The sequence below is a fragment of the Lagenorhynchus albirostris genome, chromosome 18 (assembly GCF_949774975.1).
Source record: "Lagenorhynchus albirostris chromosome 18, mLagAlb1.1, whole genome shotgun sequence".
Lineage (NCBI taxonomy): Eukaryota > Metazoa > Chordata > Mammalia > Artiodactyla > Delphinidae > Lagenorhynchus > Lagenorhynchus albirostris.
Window position 1 is genome coordinate 49,084,823 of NC_083112.1, and position 13,895 is coordinate 49,098,717.

Here is a 13,895-nt window from a genome sequence, read left to right on the forward strand (position 1 = left end):
AAAGAAATAACAGGAGTTGGGCCACTCAGTGAGAAGCAGAAAGTTAACCTGACAATTATTCTGATCAAACGCCTTTGCACAAATTTTCCTCATGTTTTTGTTTGATTCTTCTTCTGAATTCTTAGAACACAAAGCTTGCTTTAAAAAAAAGGAAAAGCAAAAATCTTGTTTGAACTGCCAGATTTATAGATTTGGCTTGGTTGGTTCTTTTTTTTTTCTTTCTTTCTTTTTATTTTCCTTTAGATGTTCAACGAGCATTGCTAGTTTTCTTTCTGGGAGAAACATTGCTAGTTTCTTTCTGGGAGGGGGGAGGGGGGAGAGGCACGGCCTTTTCAGATGACTCCTCTTGCTTTGGGGAACAGGAAGTACACTGGTTTGTACACCACTCTCTCCCCAATACTTGGCATAAGGCCCAACATGTAGAAGCATTCATTCAACATTTATTGAACACCTAAGCGTCAAGCTCTGTCTTAACACATCTTATTCTCTGATGCCCTAGAGCAGCGGTCCCCAACCTTTTCGGCACCAGGGACCAGTTTCATGGAAGACAATTTTTCCATGGACGGGGGTGGAGGGGGCAAATATGGTTCAGGTGGTAACGCGAGCGATGGGAAGCAATGGGGAGCAATGGGGAGCGGCAGATGAAACTTCACTCCCTCGCCCCCCCCCCCCCCGCCCCGCTCACCTCCTGCTGTGCGGCCCCGTTCCTAACAGGCCTCGGCCCGGGGGTTGGGGACCCCTGGCCTACAGAATAAAACACTGCCCTCACAGAGCTTATGATCACGCGGGGACCCCCAGGAAACATGTAATTACAAGAATGCTTAATAAATACTTTGTTAAAGTGAATAATCTTTCTACCACATTTTTTGTCCTTTAAGTAGGAATTCAGAAATTTGCAATATATTCTTCCTCTAGTCAGATGCTGCCTCTCTAAACTACTAGAGTAGAAAAATTTTATGTTCACAATATAATTTTACGTCTCCATATAACAGAACAAATATTGAAACAAAATACTAGAAGTGAAACCACATTAGCTGAGGCTGAGGAGAGTAATTAACAAGATGTACAAAAGCTTATCATTTTCAAAGGGAAGAACGTCGGGATAGCATACCTATGGCAATGCGAACTCCAAAATTAAAACTTAAAAACAAGAAAAAGTCAGTCTATTTTTCAACATTAAAATATAGGAAAGGGCCTTGGCAAGATCCAGGCCCCTGAAGGTACACCTAAGGTACATTGCTAGGAAAGAAGTTACTGCTTCTCCATTCCAGGGACCTCCTCAGAGGCATCCTTGCATTTTTAACTTTCCCATATTCAGCTTCAGGTACTCCCTCTGCTCCAACATCCTCGGAAATTCTTTCTAGCTTTGCCATACATTTAGGTAGCTCTAACAATTATATAGATATTCTAAATTATTACTATGGTACTTAGGACACTGTGCCTAATATGATCTTGAACACACATAGTTGTATAGATTATTTTTTAAACTTTCAAATACGTAATATGAGAATTAAAAATAAGTAAAAGGACAAAGATACATATCAAAACCTTCTTTTCAAACTTTAGCATTTACATTTATAAACTTGAAAGTACTGGTTCTTTTTGTTACCTACTACAATATAAAGAGCAAACATGACTCAGTGATGCCCACAAGACCTACTGCTCAAGATTCTGAGGAACACTAACTGTGAAGATATTTGCTAAAGAACTCACCACCCCAAAACTTCCTTCCATCCCTCTGATGAAGTGACACCAGGAAACAGGGTTGATGAAAGTGAGGACAAGATTATGATAATGAGGAACCTGGACAGGATTTTCTTATTGGCAGGGACCCAAGCACATGAACACTCTTAGTTTAAGACAAATCTACTTAAGAAATGCTTTTAAGAATAAAATCTGAAGGGGTTTAAGCCCAGTTATTTTGTTAATTTAGAAACAAGCTTTAATTGGTTTCTTCAAATACTATAATCTACTTCAATACATACCTGGGAACAAGAAGAGATATCTTTAAAATTCTTCTCAAGCACAAGTGATTTTGTGTCTGGACTGATAAGGTTTATCTCAAACCGTCCAACCTTAAAAATAAAAATATTCCACTTAATTTCAACTTATCAAGAACCTAACATATTACTTTACAGTTAAATATTTGACTAATAATACAGATTCAAATGCTGTATCCCAGACATACATATTCACATGTGTGTCAACATCCAATCCAACCAAATCTACAACCCCAATTATCAGCTGTCTGAAAACATTTCTTCCTTTCATCTAGAAATCATGAAAGTTAAGTTGGTCTTAATTTACAAGAAACCATTTTTTTTCCAAATTAGAAATTATTCTTTTCAAAAAGATGCAAACTTTCCACACCTTATGTTTTCTAAAAATACTAATTATTTAATTATAATTTATAATCATACTTTCTCACAAATGATCAACAGAAAGATATACTTGCAATTGGGCAGATAAATTTTAAAAATTTTTAAATAAACAACCATTTAGAAAAAATTAACAACATGGACTCTGGCTAGCTAAGAAAAAGAACAAATCCATTAGCCCAAACAAGAGAGGAAACTCAAGGGAGAGAGACGCAAGAGGGAAGACATATGGGAACATATGTTTATGTATGACTGATTCACTTTGTTATAAAGCAGAAACTAACACACCATTGTAAAGCAATTATACCCCAATAAAGATGTTAAAAAAAAAAAAGGACAATGATTAAAGCTACTTCATAAAAAAAAAAAAAAAAAGAGAGGAAACTCAGTTAACATATCACCACAGGAAAGACTATAGACACTTTAATTACATGCCTAGAGTTACCAAGAACAAAACAGAACAAAACCACCATGAACTTCTGATCAAGCAAATATTACATACTGGGACTGTTTACCAAGGTACACTGTGCAACTTCCTTCTCAGGGGCTCTTTGCAACGGGATAAAAGGGCAGTCACTCCTTTTTTCAAGAAAACTCAAATCTGAGGAAAACTCAAATTAATCTTCAAAGCTGAGGAGTAATTAAAGAATCTCTACAGGGCATTGTTAAGAATTAAGTTCTTTTAAGTGGAACTGGACATTTTCAAAAACTACTTTTTAGAATTAAGAATCATCTTTTACACCTATAATACAGCTTGCACCAAATCATTTTAATAACTGGTCTAATAAATTATCAGGCCTATGATGTTTCTTTAACTGTCTCTTTTGTATGACAGAGTAAATTGGTGTATTCTCATCTGAAAATACACCTATGAGTCTCTGGACTTTTCTTTTTTCTCTCTCTAGAAAATTCTTTCTCCATCATGAAGATTCACACGCTCCCAGATTCACATCTTCAAACCCTTCATAAGATTGACTTTTTGCAGTCATTTAAAAAAATAACATTTATTTAAGAATCAACCTAAGGCAAATGCTGGTGATGCTAAGAGTAATCTATTCTTATTTCCCCAACAACTTTCCGTGATGTACTGAAAGTGCATCTCTCTTCCTCTCCCTTCCCTGCTCCCTTTTTTCTTACATTCCCCGTCTGCCTCTCACCCCTTCACAACTTTCCTTTGTTTGCTGTCTTTCTCCACCTGCCTTATCTGCTTCCCAAGGGATATGACAGAAAGGTTGGATGCTTGCAGAGTGAGGACCAGGGAAGAGCTGGCCGCCCGGCTGCTTCCGTCTAGCAAAGAATGGGGAAACACCCCGAGAGCACGCGGCCAGGGCAGCACCTGAAACAGCATTGTTCTGTTCTTCTCCGAATCCGAGGGCTGGACGTGGCTGGGCGCGCTGGCATGCCTCCTCCGCGGCTGCGTTTTCTGGCTGTTGTCCTGAACTTTCCTTTGCAGGACACCGGTGACGCTGCTGCACCGAGACCGGAACTCCTGCTGTTCATCAAAGCCAGAATCTTCCAAAATCCGCTCAGGGAAGCAGACTCGAGAGCTGGACGGCCCAGGCTGGCTGGGCGCCGCGGGGAAGACGGGGTGGGTGTCGTTGACGCCATCCCCTTCCTCGGACAAAACGTCGGCGGGGGAAGCGGGCGCCTGGGCCTCCGACACCGCCGGGTCCTCGCCGGCATCTGCGGCGCGCGGCTCGCCCTGGACCCGCAGGCGCTGCCGCTCGTGCAGGCTGAACTTCTCGATGCAGTCGTCGATGAGGCTGGATGGCGCCTTCTTGTGGGTCACGGTCACCTTGCCACAGTACAAGACCTCGAACTTCTGTGAGTTGTAAAAGGCGTCCTCGTTGTCTTTGCTGGGTTTGGCATCCTCTTTCATGGCAGCTTTCGATAACTGCCTTATGCTGCTGATAACATCGGGAACCTGGAACAGAATTCAAAAATCCTCACTTCAGTTGAATATTTAGAGATCGTATATGTTTACCTAGACCTGTTATTATCACAGAATGCACGCTCATCCTAAATGATAAAATAAAGAGAGTAATAGATCCTACATAAAATAAAGCATAAACTTAAATTACACTATCGGACATAGTGATTTAAGGATAAGATTGGAATTTTATATCACTTTTATACTTTCCCCTTTTAAATGTATTCGTTTCCTAAAAACAAAACCATGAGACTATACAGGCCACTGCAACCTTTAATAAATCATCATAACATAACCTTTGAGTACTTTTAAAATGTATTATAAGGGATCAAAAGGTTAAAAATTAAATATAAAAATAAAGTGTAACATGCTAAGGTACCAACCACGACTGAGATAAATAAATTATTTAATTAAATTATTATGAGCCTCAGCTGAAAGGAACCAAAGCTTCAACAATGAGGCTAAAATTAACTTTCTGGATGAAGAGGTTAAAATCCAGACACCCCTCACCAGCATTAGCCATCAGGGAAAATGCAAATATAGACCACAGGAAGATACTATTTCATATCTATTAGAATGGCTAACATCAAAAAATCCAAGTGGGGCTTCCCTGGTGGCGCAGTGGTTAAGAATCCGCCTGCCAACTCAGGGGACACGGGTTCGAGCCCTGCTCCAGGAAGATCCCACATGCCGCAGAGCAACTAAGCCCATGCGCCACAGCTACTGAGTCTGCGAGCCACGACTACGGAAGCCAGCGCGCCTACAGCCCGTGCTCCGCAACAAGAGAAGCCACCGCAGTGAGAAGCCCGCGCACCGCAACAAAGAGTAGCCCCCGCTTGCCCCAACTAGAGAAAGCCCGCGCACGGTAACAAAGACCCAATGCGGCCAAAAGTTAATTAATTAATTTGAAGGTCAAAGTACCCGCCAGGATGTGGAGCAACAGGAACTCTCATACACTGTGTGCAGAAATGTAAAATGGCCCAGATACCTCAGGAGTTTGGCAGCTGCCTGGGAGTTAAACATAGATCTCACAACCCAGTCATTCCACTCCTAGACATTTAGGTGAAAGCCCTGAAAACGTATGTCCACAAAAAGGCTTGTACACAGGGCTTCCCTGGTGGCGCAGTAGTTGAGAGTCCGCCTACCGATGCAGGGGACATGGGTTCGTGCCCCGGTCCGGGAAGATCCCACATGCCGCGGAGCGGCTGGGCCCGTGAGCCATGCCTGCTGAGCCTGCGCGTCCGGAGCCTGTGCTCCGCAACGGGAGAGGCCACAACAGTGAGAGGCCCGCGTACCGCAATAAAAAAAAGGCTTGTACACAAATATTCATAGATGCCTTAGTCACGATACCCCAAAACTGGAAACAACCCAAATATTCATCGACAAGTGAATGCTCACTAATTGTCAGGGGAAACCACGATAAAATATCACCTTACACTTGACAGGATGACTATCATCAAAAAGACAAGATATAACAAGTACTGGGGGAGGATGTGGGAAAAAGGAAACACTTGTGCATTGTTGGTAGGAATGTAAATTGGTGCAGTCACTATGGAAAACAGTATGGAGGGTTCCTAAAATATTAAAATAGTATTTAATATTTTTAATATTAAATATTATTTAATATTTAATAAATATTATTTATTATTAAATTATTAAATATTATTAAATTATTATTAAATATTAAAATGTTATTTAAATATTATTAAATATTAAAATATCCTAAAATATTAAAAATAGAACTACCAGCAATTCCACTTCTGGGTATATATTCAAGAGAAACAAAATCACTCTCTTGAAAAGATACCTGCACCCTCATGTTCATCACAGCATTATTCACAATAGTCAAGACACGGAAACAATCTAAGTCCACCTAAGTGTCCGTCAAAAGATGAATGGATAAAGAAACTGTGATAAATATTATTTAGCCATAAAAAAGGAAATCCTGCCATTTACGACAACATGGATGGACCTTGAGGGCATTATGCTAACTGAAATAAGTCAGAGAAAGGTAAATACTGTATGATCTCACTTATATGTGGAATCTTAAAAAAAAAAACCTCATAGATAAAGAGAACAGATTGGTGATTGCCAGAGGCAGGGGAGGGAGGAATGGGAATGGATGAAGGTAGTAAAAAGGTACAAACTTCCAGTTATAAGATAAATAAGTTCTGGGGATGTAATGTACAGCATGGTGGCTAGAGTTAATAATACTATATTGTATATTTGAAACTTGCTAAGAGAGTAGATCTTAAAAGTTCTCACAAGAAAAAAAAAATCTATAACCATGTGAAGTGAGTGATGTTAATTAAACTTATGGTAATCATTTTGCAATATATGCATGTATCAAATCATTAAGTTGCACTCCTTGAACTAAATACAATGCTGTATGTCTATTATATCTCAATAAAACTGAAGAAAAAAGTGAAAGGATGAACAAAAGATGGTACATTCATACAAAATGAAATACAACTCATTATCTCTCATCTGGTTTTCTGCAATAATCTTTTAACTGGTGTCCCTTGCCCCCTTCAATCTACTCTCAAAAGTAGAAAGGATTCCTTTTTAAACTTGTCATGTTGCTCATCTGCAAATCCTCCAAGCTCCCCATTTCATTAAGAGTAAAAGACAAAATCCCTACAATGTCCTACAGGGCCCTCACCCTCTGCATTTGACATACATATAGATTAAATGTGCACTGTGGCTACACATCCTCCATGTGACCTTCAGACAGTCGACCTGGATTTCGTCTTTTCCTTCTCACCTCGTTTCCTCTGACCTTACTCCTCCCAGCAACCCTCTCTCACTCACTCTGCTCCAGCCCCACTCGCTTCCTGGCTACTCTTTGAACATGCCAGGCAGGCTCCTCCCTCAAGGTCTCTGAACTCCAAGTCCGCCCCCAGATAACTGGACGGCTCCCTCCTCATCTCGTTTAAATCCATGCTCTAATGTCACCTTGAGGCAGCATCCATCCCCTAAACCAAAACACACACACACATACACACAGAGACACACTCTGACACAGCCAGCATTCCCCCGGAATTTTCCCCCATTTTATTACTCTCTATAGCACTTACCTCTTTTAACATTCTGTGTAATTGATTTGCTAGAATGTAAGCCCTAGGAGGGTGGTGATTTCTGTTTCTTTTTTTTTTTTTTTTTTTTGCGTTACAAGGGCCTCTCACTGCTGTGGCCTCTCCCGCTGCAGAGCACAGGCTCCGGACGTGCAGGCTCAGCGGCCATGGCTCACGGGCCCAGCCGCTCCACGGCATGTGGGATCCTCCCGGACCAGGGCACGAACCCGTGTCCCCTGCATCGGCAGGCGGACTCTCAACCACTGCGCCACCAGGGAAGCCTGATTTCTGTTTCTTTTCCCACATTTTTTCCTTGTATCCCCAAAGCCTAGAGTAAGTCCTGGTACAAAGTAGATCCTCAATATGTGGACTGGGGGGAAAAATCTTTTTTTGGTAATTTCTACCTTTGGAAAAGAGAGATCATCTTATATGCAGGGTTGCTTCCCATTCAGACATACAAGGTATTTCTTCCAATATTCTAGCACCAATTCTAAAACCAGAATTTCTTCTCTTTCACATAATTCTTTGGGATATACTGCCAGGACATTCACAGTTTAAAAATCACAAGACTTTCAGCTTGCTAGTAGAGTATTTCCTATGAAAGAATAAAGTCCAAATGCTATAGTTTCAATGACTCACCCCGAACATTTGACATATCTCCAGGGAAGTCAGATGCTTTGTACTAACACATGATCAACAACCTTAGACCTCTGTCATTTTGTTTTTGCCTTAGTGTCTGACAAGGGCCAAAGCTATGGAGACTGACCTAGACATTCTACCCTGAAAAAAGTACAATGATTCTCGTGGGTTAGGCAAAACCCTAAAACAGATGGCTCCCTCCTTCCTCACTAACCATATTTCGTTAAATACTTTTCATCTGATTTTACAACCCTAGTGCACCTAAATTTCCAAAGTGTCTCTATGGAGTGCAGAATAAGAAATATTATCTATAGGATTTTTTTTGAACCTGCAGAATTTTGATCTTGTCACAAATATTTTAATGAGTATTAGAGTTAATTCTATCAAGACTGAAAATAAAGTCAGTTTGACCTTAGTTGTATCAATTCCTCTATATTATAAGTTTGTACTTTTTCTCATTGAGAGCTGTTATGTGAAGAACTGATTAGTGGCTGAATTCCTATAGTCTCACAGGACATTTCCCTGTGACCACAGGTAGAAGCTCAATACCTAAATATAATTCAGTTAATGACCCAGTTCATAGAAGCAAAGCTTATCATCTTGACTAAACTGAGTAGGTAATTTAATCTTCCAATAATTTGAATTGTTAACTGCACCATAAAACATAGATTCTAGTTGCCTTTAATATCTTCTCTCAGGTCATGACTAAACGCAGCTTTCAATGACCTGCAAAGAGGCTGGCCTGTGAAACTGATCTAACAACATTCAGCTCTGTTTTTGCTTGTAAGTGGAAGACACACATGTAAGTTAACATTATACAGCCCCTGCCTACACGCTCAGAGCCCATACCAGAAGGGACACACTGATAAAGAAAGGACAGTAGAATATCCACAGTGGGAAACTGAGTTATCAGAGAACCATGAAAACTTCCTGAGACATTTATTTGAGATCAATCAGAAGCAACACAAGAGAAACACAAAATCTCTATCCAGGGGCTTCCCTGGTGGTGCAGTGGTTGAGAATCTGCCTGCCAATGCAGGGGACACGGGTTCGAGCCCTGGTCTGGGAAGATCCCACATGCCACGGAGCAACTAGGCCCGTGAGCCACAACTACTGAGCCTGCGCGTCTGGAGCCTGTGCTCCACAACAAGAGAGGCCGCGATAGTGAGAGGCCCGCACACCGCAATGAAGAGTGGACCCCACTTGCCACAACTAGAGAAAGCCCTCGCACAGAAACGAAGACCCAACACAGCCAAAAATAACATAAATAAATAAATAAATAAATAAATAAATATTTTAAAAATGCTTCCGTGAAACCAATTCGGGAGTTTGGGTTTAAAAACAAAAAAAAATCTCTATCCAGTACTTGCACATATACAAGACATTTTGGGAAAACACTATTCTCCTATAGGACAGTGTTAACTGACGTATATTTAGATTTTGATTTAGATGTGTTTTTGAATGAATTTGACTCCTTGCATGTATCACATCTTTCAACGTCTTTTTTTCTCTTTACCGTTAATGCTATAAGCTCCTAAGTGAAAGATTGAGTTGTGGTGATTTTGTGTCTTACTAGAGTTCTTCCATATGACCACTGGGAGAGAATGCTGTGCTCAGAAAAAACTGAGTGACAGTTGTCAGAAAACAAAAATATACAAATAGTGAACAACCACCTAGAAGCCTGATGAAAGCTCTCCAGGATTGAGATGGGGTTAGTAAATTCCTGTTGATAACACAGAGAGATCTGGCACTCCTCAGAATAGAGAGCTGAGGCTTTCCACTCTGCTCAGTGCTCACCCCAACTAGGAAGTGAATGTGTGTTGCAAGAATGTCTTCAGATGCTAGGAGACACCTCAAGCTACACGCTCGGGGTTCGTACTCTAGTTATTAGTACTCTGGCTACGAATAATGCAACTGCTTAGAATCTGCCTACGTCTCACAGAGTCTGATGAAAATTCAATGCCAATTCAAGGCAAAGTTTTTATTGTATGGCAGCATATAATTTTAACACAAAATAACAATAATGAAAAGGGAGTTAATAATCCCTCTACCCAGGAATTAAGAGATTTCTTCTCTCTCCCATGATCTGCCAGGAATTTGTGTCATTCTGCTTTCTAGAGTTTCCTTGCCAGTAAAGTAAGGGATGAGAAAGATGCTCAACAAGATCTCACCTAAATCCAAATTTCTATGGGTTTATTTTAGCATTGATGTCAATATAGGAACAAAATAATATACATTAAAAGAAGATGGAAGGGGGCTTCCCCGGTGGCGCAGTGGTTGAGAGTCCGCCTGCCGATGCAGGGGACACAGGTTCGTGCCCCGGTCCAGGAGGATCCCACATGCCGCGGATCGGCTAGGCCAGTGAGCCACGGCCATTGAGCCTGCGCGTCCGGAGCCTGTGCTCTGCGATGGGAGAGGAGGCCACAACAGTGAGAGGCCCGCATACCGCAAAAAATAATACTAATAATAAAATAATAAATAAATAAAGAAGATGGAAAATCATCTCTATTATTAAGCCAGAAATATTGTAAGTCATTGACATTATTCACTTCCATTGACACACAATAACCAATTTCAACAAGCGATAAAATAAATGGGGCTTTTTTCAAATGCCTCATGATATTTAGAAAAAGCACAGGGCCACCTTTAGCTAGTATTCTGTCCTTACACCTTCAGTGACCTCACTAAAGAATATAAGTTCAAGTATCAAAATTCAGACATTAAAGCAATTCCTCACTCTAGAGAAAAGAAAAATTGCCACTAGATTCCTGGATGTCAGGCTGTTGTTTCTCATTAATTAATTATCATAATTAGTTATCACATTCCAAGAAATCCAATGGTATTGTAAAAACTACACTTCACCTGACTTCACAAGGAAAATAAATTCTACAAGTACCACACACTGATGTTTAAAGTCCTAAGCAAACCCAAGGGAAAGAAGTCTGGATACTGAAAAAGCACAAAGGAAAGATACCTTTGGTCAGGAAGCAAGCTGAAATTTGGAGTCGTCCTCCAAGAGCAGTGAATATGCCAAACTGATGTAATCCTTAGTATTAGCTCTCTGTCGCACTTAAGAAGTTCTCTTTCATTCCAGATAAGCCAGCAGTAATTTTGCTGCATTTGTTCAAGTCGATGTTATCACTGTGCAGCCAATTATAAAACTTCCCGGGAATAACCGTTATTGCTTCAAAAGTAAAGTATTTCCTGACTCTGCAATCAGGAAACACACTGATTGTTCAGGGCTAAAGAACAGACTCTCTAGCTTTCTTTAAAAAGAAGCATTTTAAATTTGAGTACCCCTGTCTTTCTTATGCTGTTTAAATAATCAGGTGTCCAAGCCTTATTAATTATGAAGGTAGGAGAAAATTAATCTATAATACAATGTCTTCTTTCTTCATAGAGTTCACTGATAAACAGATGAACTTCAGCAAACATTTAAAAATGGATACAAATATGAATATGAAAATAAGCCTCTTAAGACATATTTAAAGCAAAAAAAAATAACTGGGTAAATTCTTTCACAATGGACATGAGCTTGGCTGCTTGATTCATTCTTAATCTTTTTATAATAATTATAGTAGGCACAGCAAGATTTTGATAAGCCCAAAAAAGAGGGAAAAGGTGTAAAAAACAGTTGAGGAAAAAATACTAGGAAACATTTCAAGTAAATTGCAAAAACCCTGCCAAATGAGAAGAATTAATCATTTAAACTAGTCTCAATCAAAGAGAGACAGTAAGGAAAAGAAATGTATTTGCTTTGGAAGTAATACATGCCATTAGGGGACGGATAGATTTCCTCTCTAATTCTGTTTTACTTAAGAAACTGTTAAGATCAGTTCAGCATTTTGAGAAAAGACTGATTTGATTTTGGAAGATATATACGTGCCATGAAATAGTTCATTTATATTAAGGAAAAAAATCACCATTATTTAAGAACCCATGAAGATGTTCCAGCCCCAGTTACTTTGGAAGAACACTCAGTCTGTGTTGTCATTTTTAAGGTGATGTTGTCTGACAATCTCAATAAGAAATAAACTGATTTTTAAACCATTTTAACTTTTATCCAAAAGTACTTCAGTGATTCTTTAATATATAAACTATTATTTTAAAGTAAACCTTACGCAGTAAAAAAGAGGTCTAATTATCAATAGGTCTAGAGTCAAAATCGACTGGAATAATGCAGTGGTCTTAAAATCACAGAATTTAAACGTTAAAGGCACTCTTATGGAATCACCCGTCCCCACTATCTTGTTTTACAGATGGGGAAACAAACGGTTTACATTAAAAGTTCAACCATGGGGCTTCCCTGGTAGCACAGTGGTTAAGAATCCACCTGCCAATGCAGAGGACACGGGTTAGAGCTCTGGTCGGGGAAGATCCCACGTGCTGTGGAGCAACTAAGCCCGTATGCCACAGTTACTGAGCCTGCGCTCTAGAGCCCATGAGCCACAACTACTGAGCCCACGAGCCACAACTGCTGAAGCCCATGCACCTAGAGCACATGCTCTGCAACAAGAGAAGCCACCGCAAGGAGAAGCCCGCACACCACAAGGAAGAGTAGCCCCCGCTCACTGCAACTAGAGAAAGCCCGCATGCAACAAGACCCAACGCAGCCAAAAATAAATAAATAAAATAAATAAATTTATAAAAGAAAAAAAAAAGTTAAACCATGAAAGAATAATGAGATTACAAGTAACGAGACTCTTTGGCGCCAAAGAAAGCAAGAATATCTCTACTACTTACACTGCAGTCATACAATTGCTTGGGTTTGAGTCTTGGGCTTCAGCCAAGACAGTTTCCTCTCAGATTAGGCTTTGGTTCTTAGATATTCTCAGCCCCTTTGCTCCAAACTCATTTTTGGCTCAGCGCTTCTCTGTTGTTTCCTGGTGGCCTCTGAGTTAGTTCAAGCATCAGAGAGAGAAATTCCCTGAACTTCCTACCAAGTTCTCCCGTCCTATTCTGTCTCACTGCTCTTATCTTTGAATACCTTCTCCGAAAGATATGACTTGTGCCTTTATGACCGTTCAAAATTTGAAGAAGTGATCAGATGTAAAATAAACGAGGGTAACTCACAGGAAATCCGGGGCCTCATAATTTTGATTAAGAGAATGGAATGTCCTCAGTAGTGGCTGAGTTTAGTGCTACAGAGAAATAAGACAGAAGATGGGGTGGGTGAGAAGTTAGATGGCAAAGGACAGACAAGGACAGTGCTTTTCAATTCCCCTTTCAAAAGCAAACTCATTCTTTTAAAAGTGGATTACTCAGGACTTCCCTGGTGGTGCAGTGGTTAAGAATCTGCCTGCCAATGCAGGGGACACGGGTTCAAGCTCTGTTCTGGAAAGATCCCACATGCCATGGACCAACTAAGCCCGTGTGCCACAACTACTGAGCCTGTACTCTAGAGCCCGTGAGCCACAACTACTGAAGCCCGCGCACCTAGAGTCCGTGCTCTGCAACAAGGAGAAGCCCACGCACCACAACAAAGAGTAGCCCCCGCTCGCTGCAACTAGAGAAAGCCTGCACACAGCAACAAAGACCCAATGCAGCCAAAAATAATTAATTAATTAATTTTTTAAAAAGTGGATTAGTCCACAGCATGGCATATTAGAAAAGTACATAACATGCAATTAGAGGTCTAGAGTTTAAAGCCCCATTCCGTTATCTATGATTATCTGTAGAAAAGACACCATATCCTGGTTTTTCATCTGCAAAATTGGAATCACAATGTTTATGTCAAAGGTAACCTGGGAAAATTAAACTAAAAGTGCAAATGTGCCTGACACAGTGCTAGGACAGTGAAAACATTCAACAATGTTTAATTAAATCTAAAATGTAAGTCTGACTTGTACTGTGTAAGGAGATGAAGGAAGTGAG

At 40.3% G+C, this 13,895-nt stretch overlaps 2 protein-coding genes across 4 annotated transcripts in view; one reads left to right on the plus strand and one right to left on the minus strand.

The window, feature by feature from the left end:
• The window catches only part of UCHL3 (ubiquitin C-terminal hydrolase L3), a 346,469-nt gene that overhangs the window by 102,769 nt on the left and 229,805 nt on the right, over positions 1-13,895 (plus strand). The window lies entirely within an intron of this gene.
• TBC1D4 (TBC1 domain family member 4) overlaps positions 1-13,895 on the minus strand; it is a 216,731-nt gene that overhangs the window by 77,348 nt on the left and 125,488 nt on the right. For 2 of the 3 annotated variants that reach the window (XM_060129035.1, XM_060129034.1), the window contains exons 2-3: positions 3,715-4,302; positions 1,986-2,075 (exon numbers count right to left, since the gene is read on the minus strand). In XM_060129035.1, the coding sequence (XP_059985018.1) occupies positions 1,986-2,075; positions 3,715-4,302 (678 nt within the window). Of the gene's footprint in view, positions 1-1,985; positions 2,076-3,714; positions 4,303-12,764; positions 12,824-13,895 lie in introns of those variants that run through there. The other variant, XM_060129036.1, reaches the window with a different exon arrangement.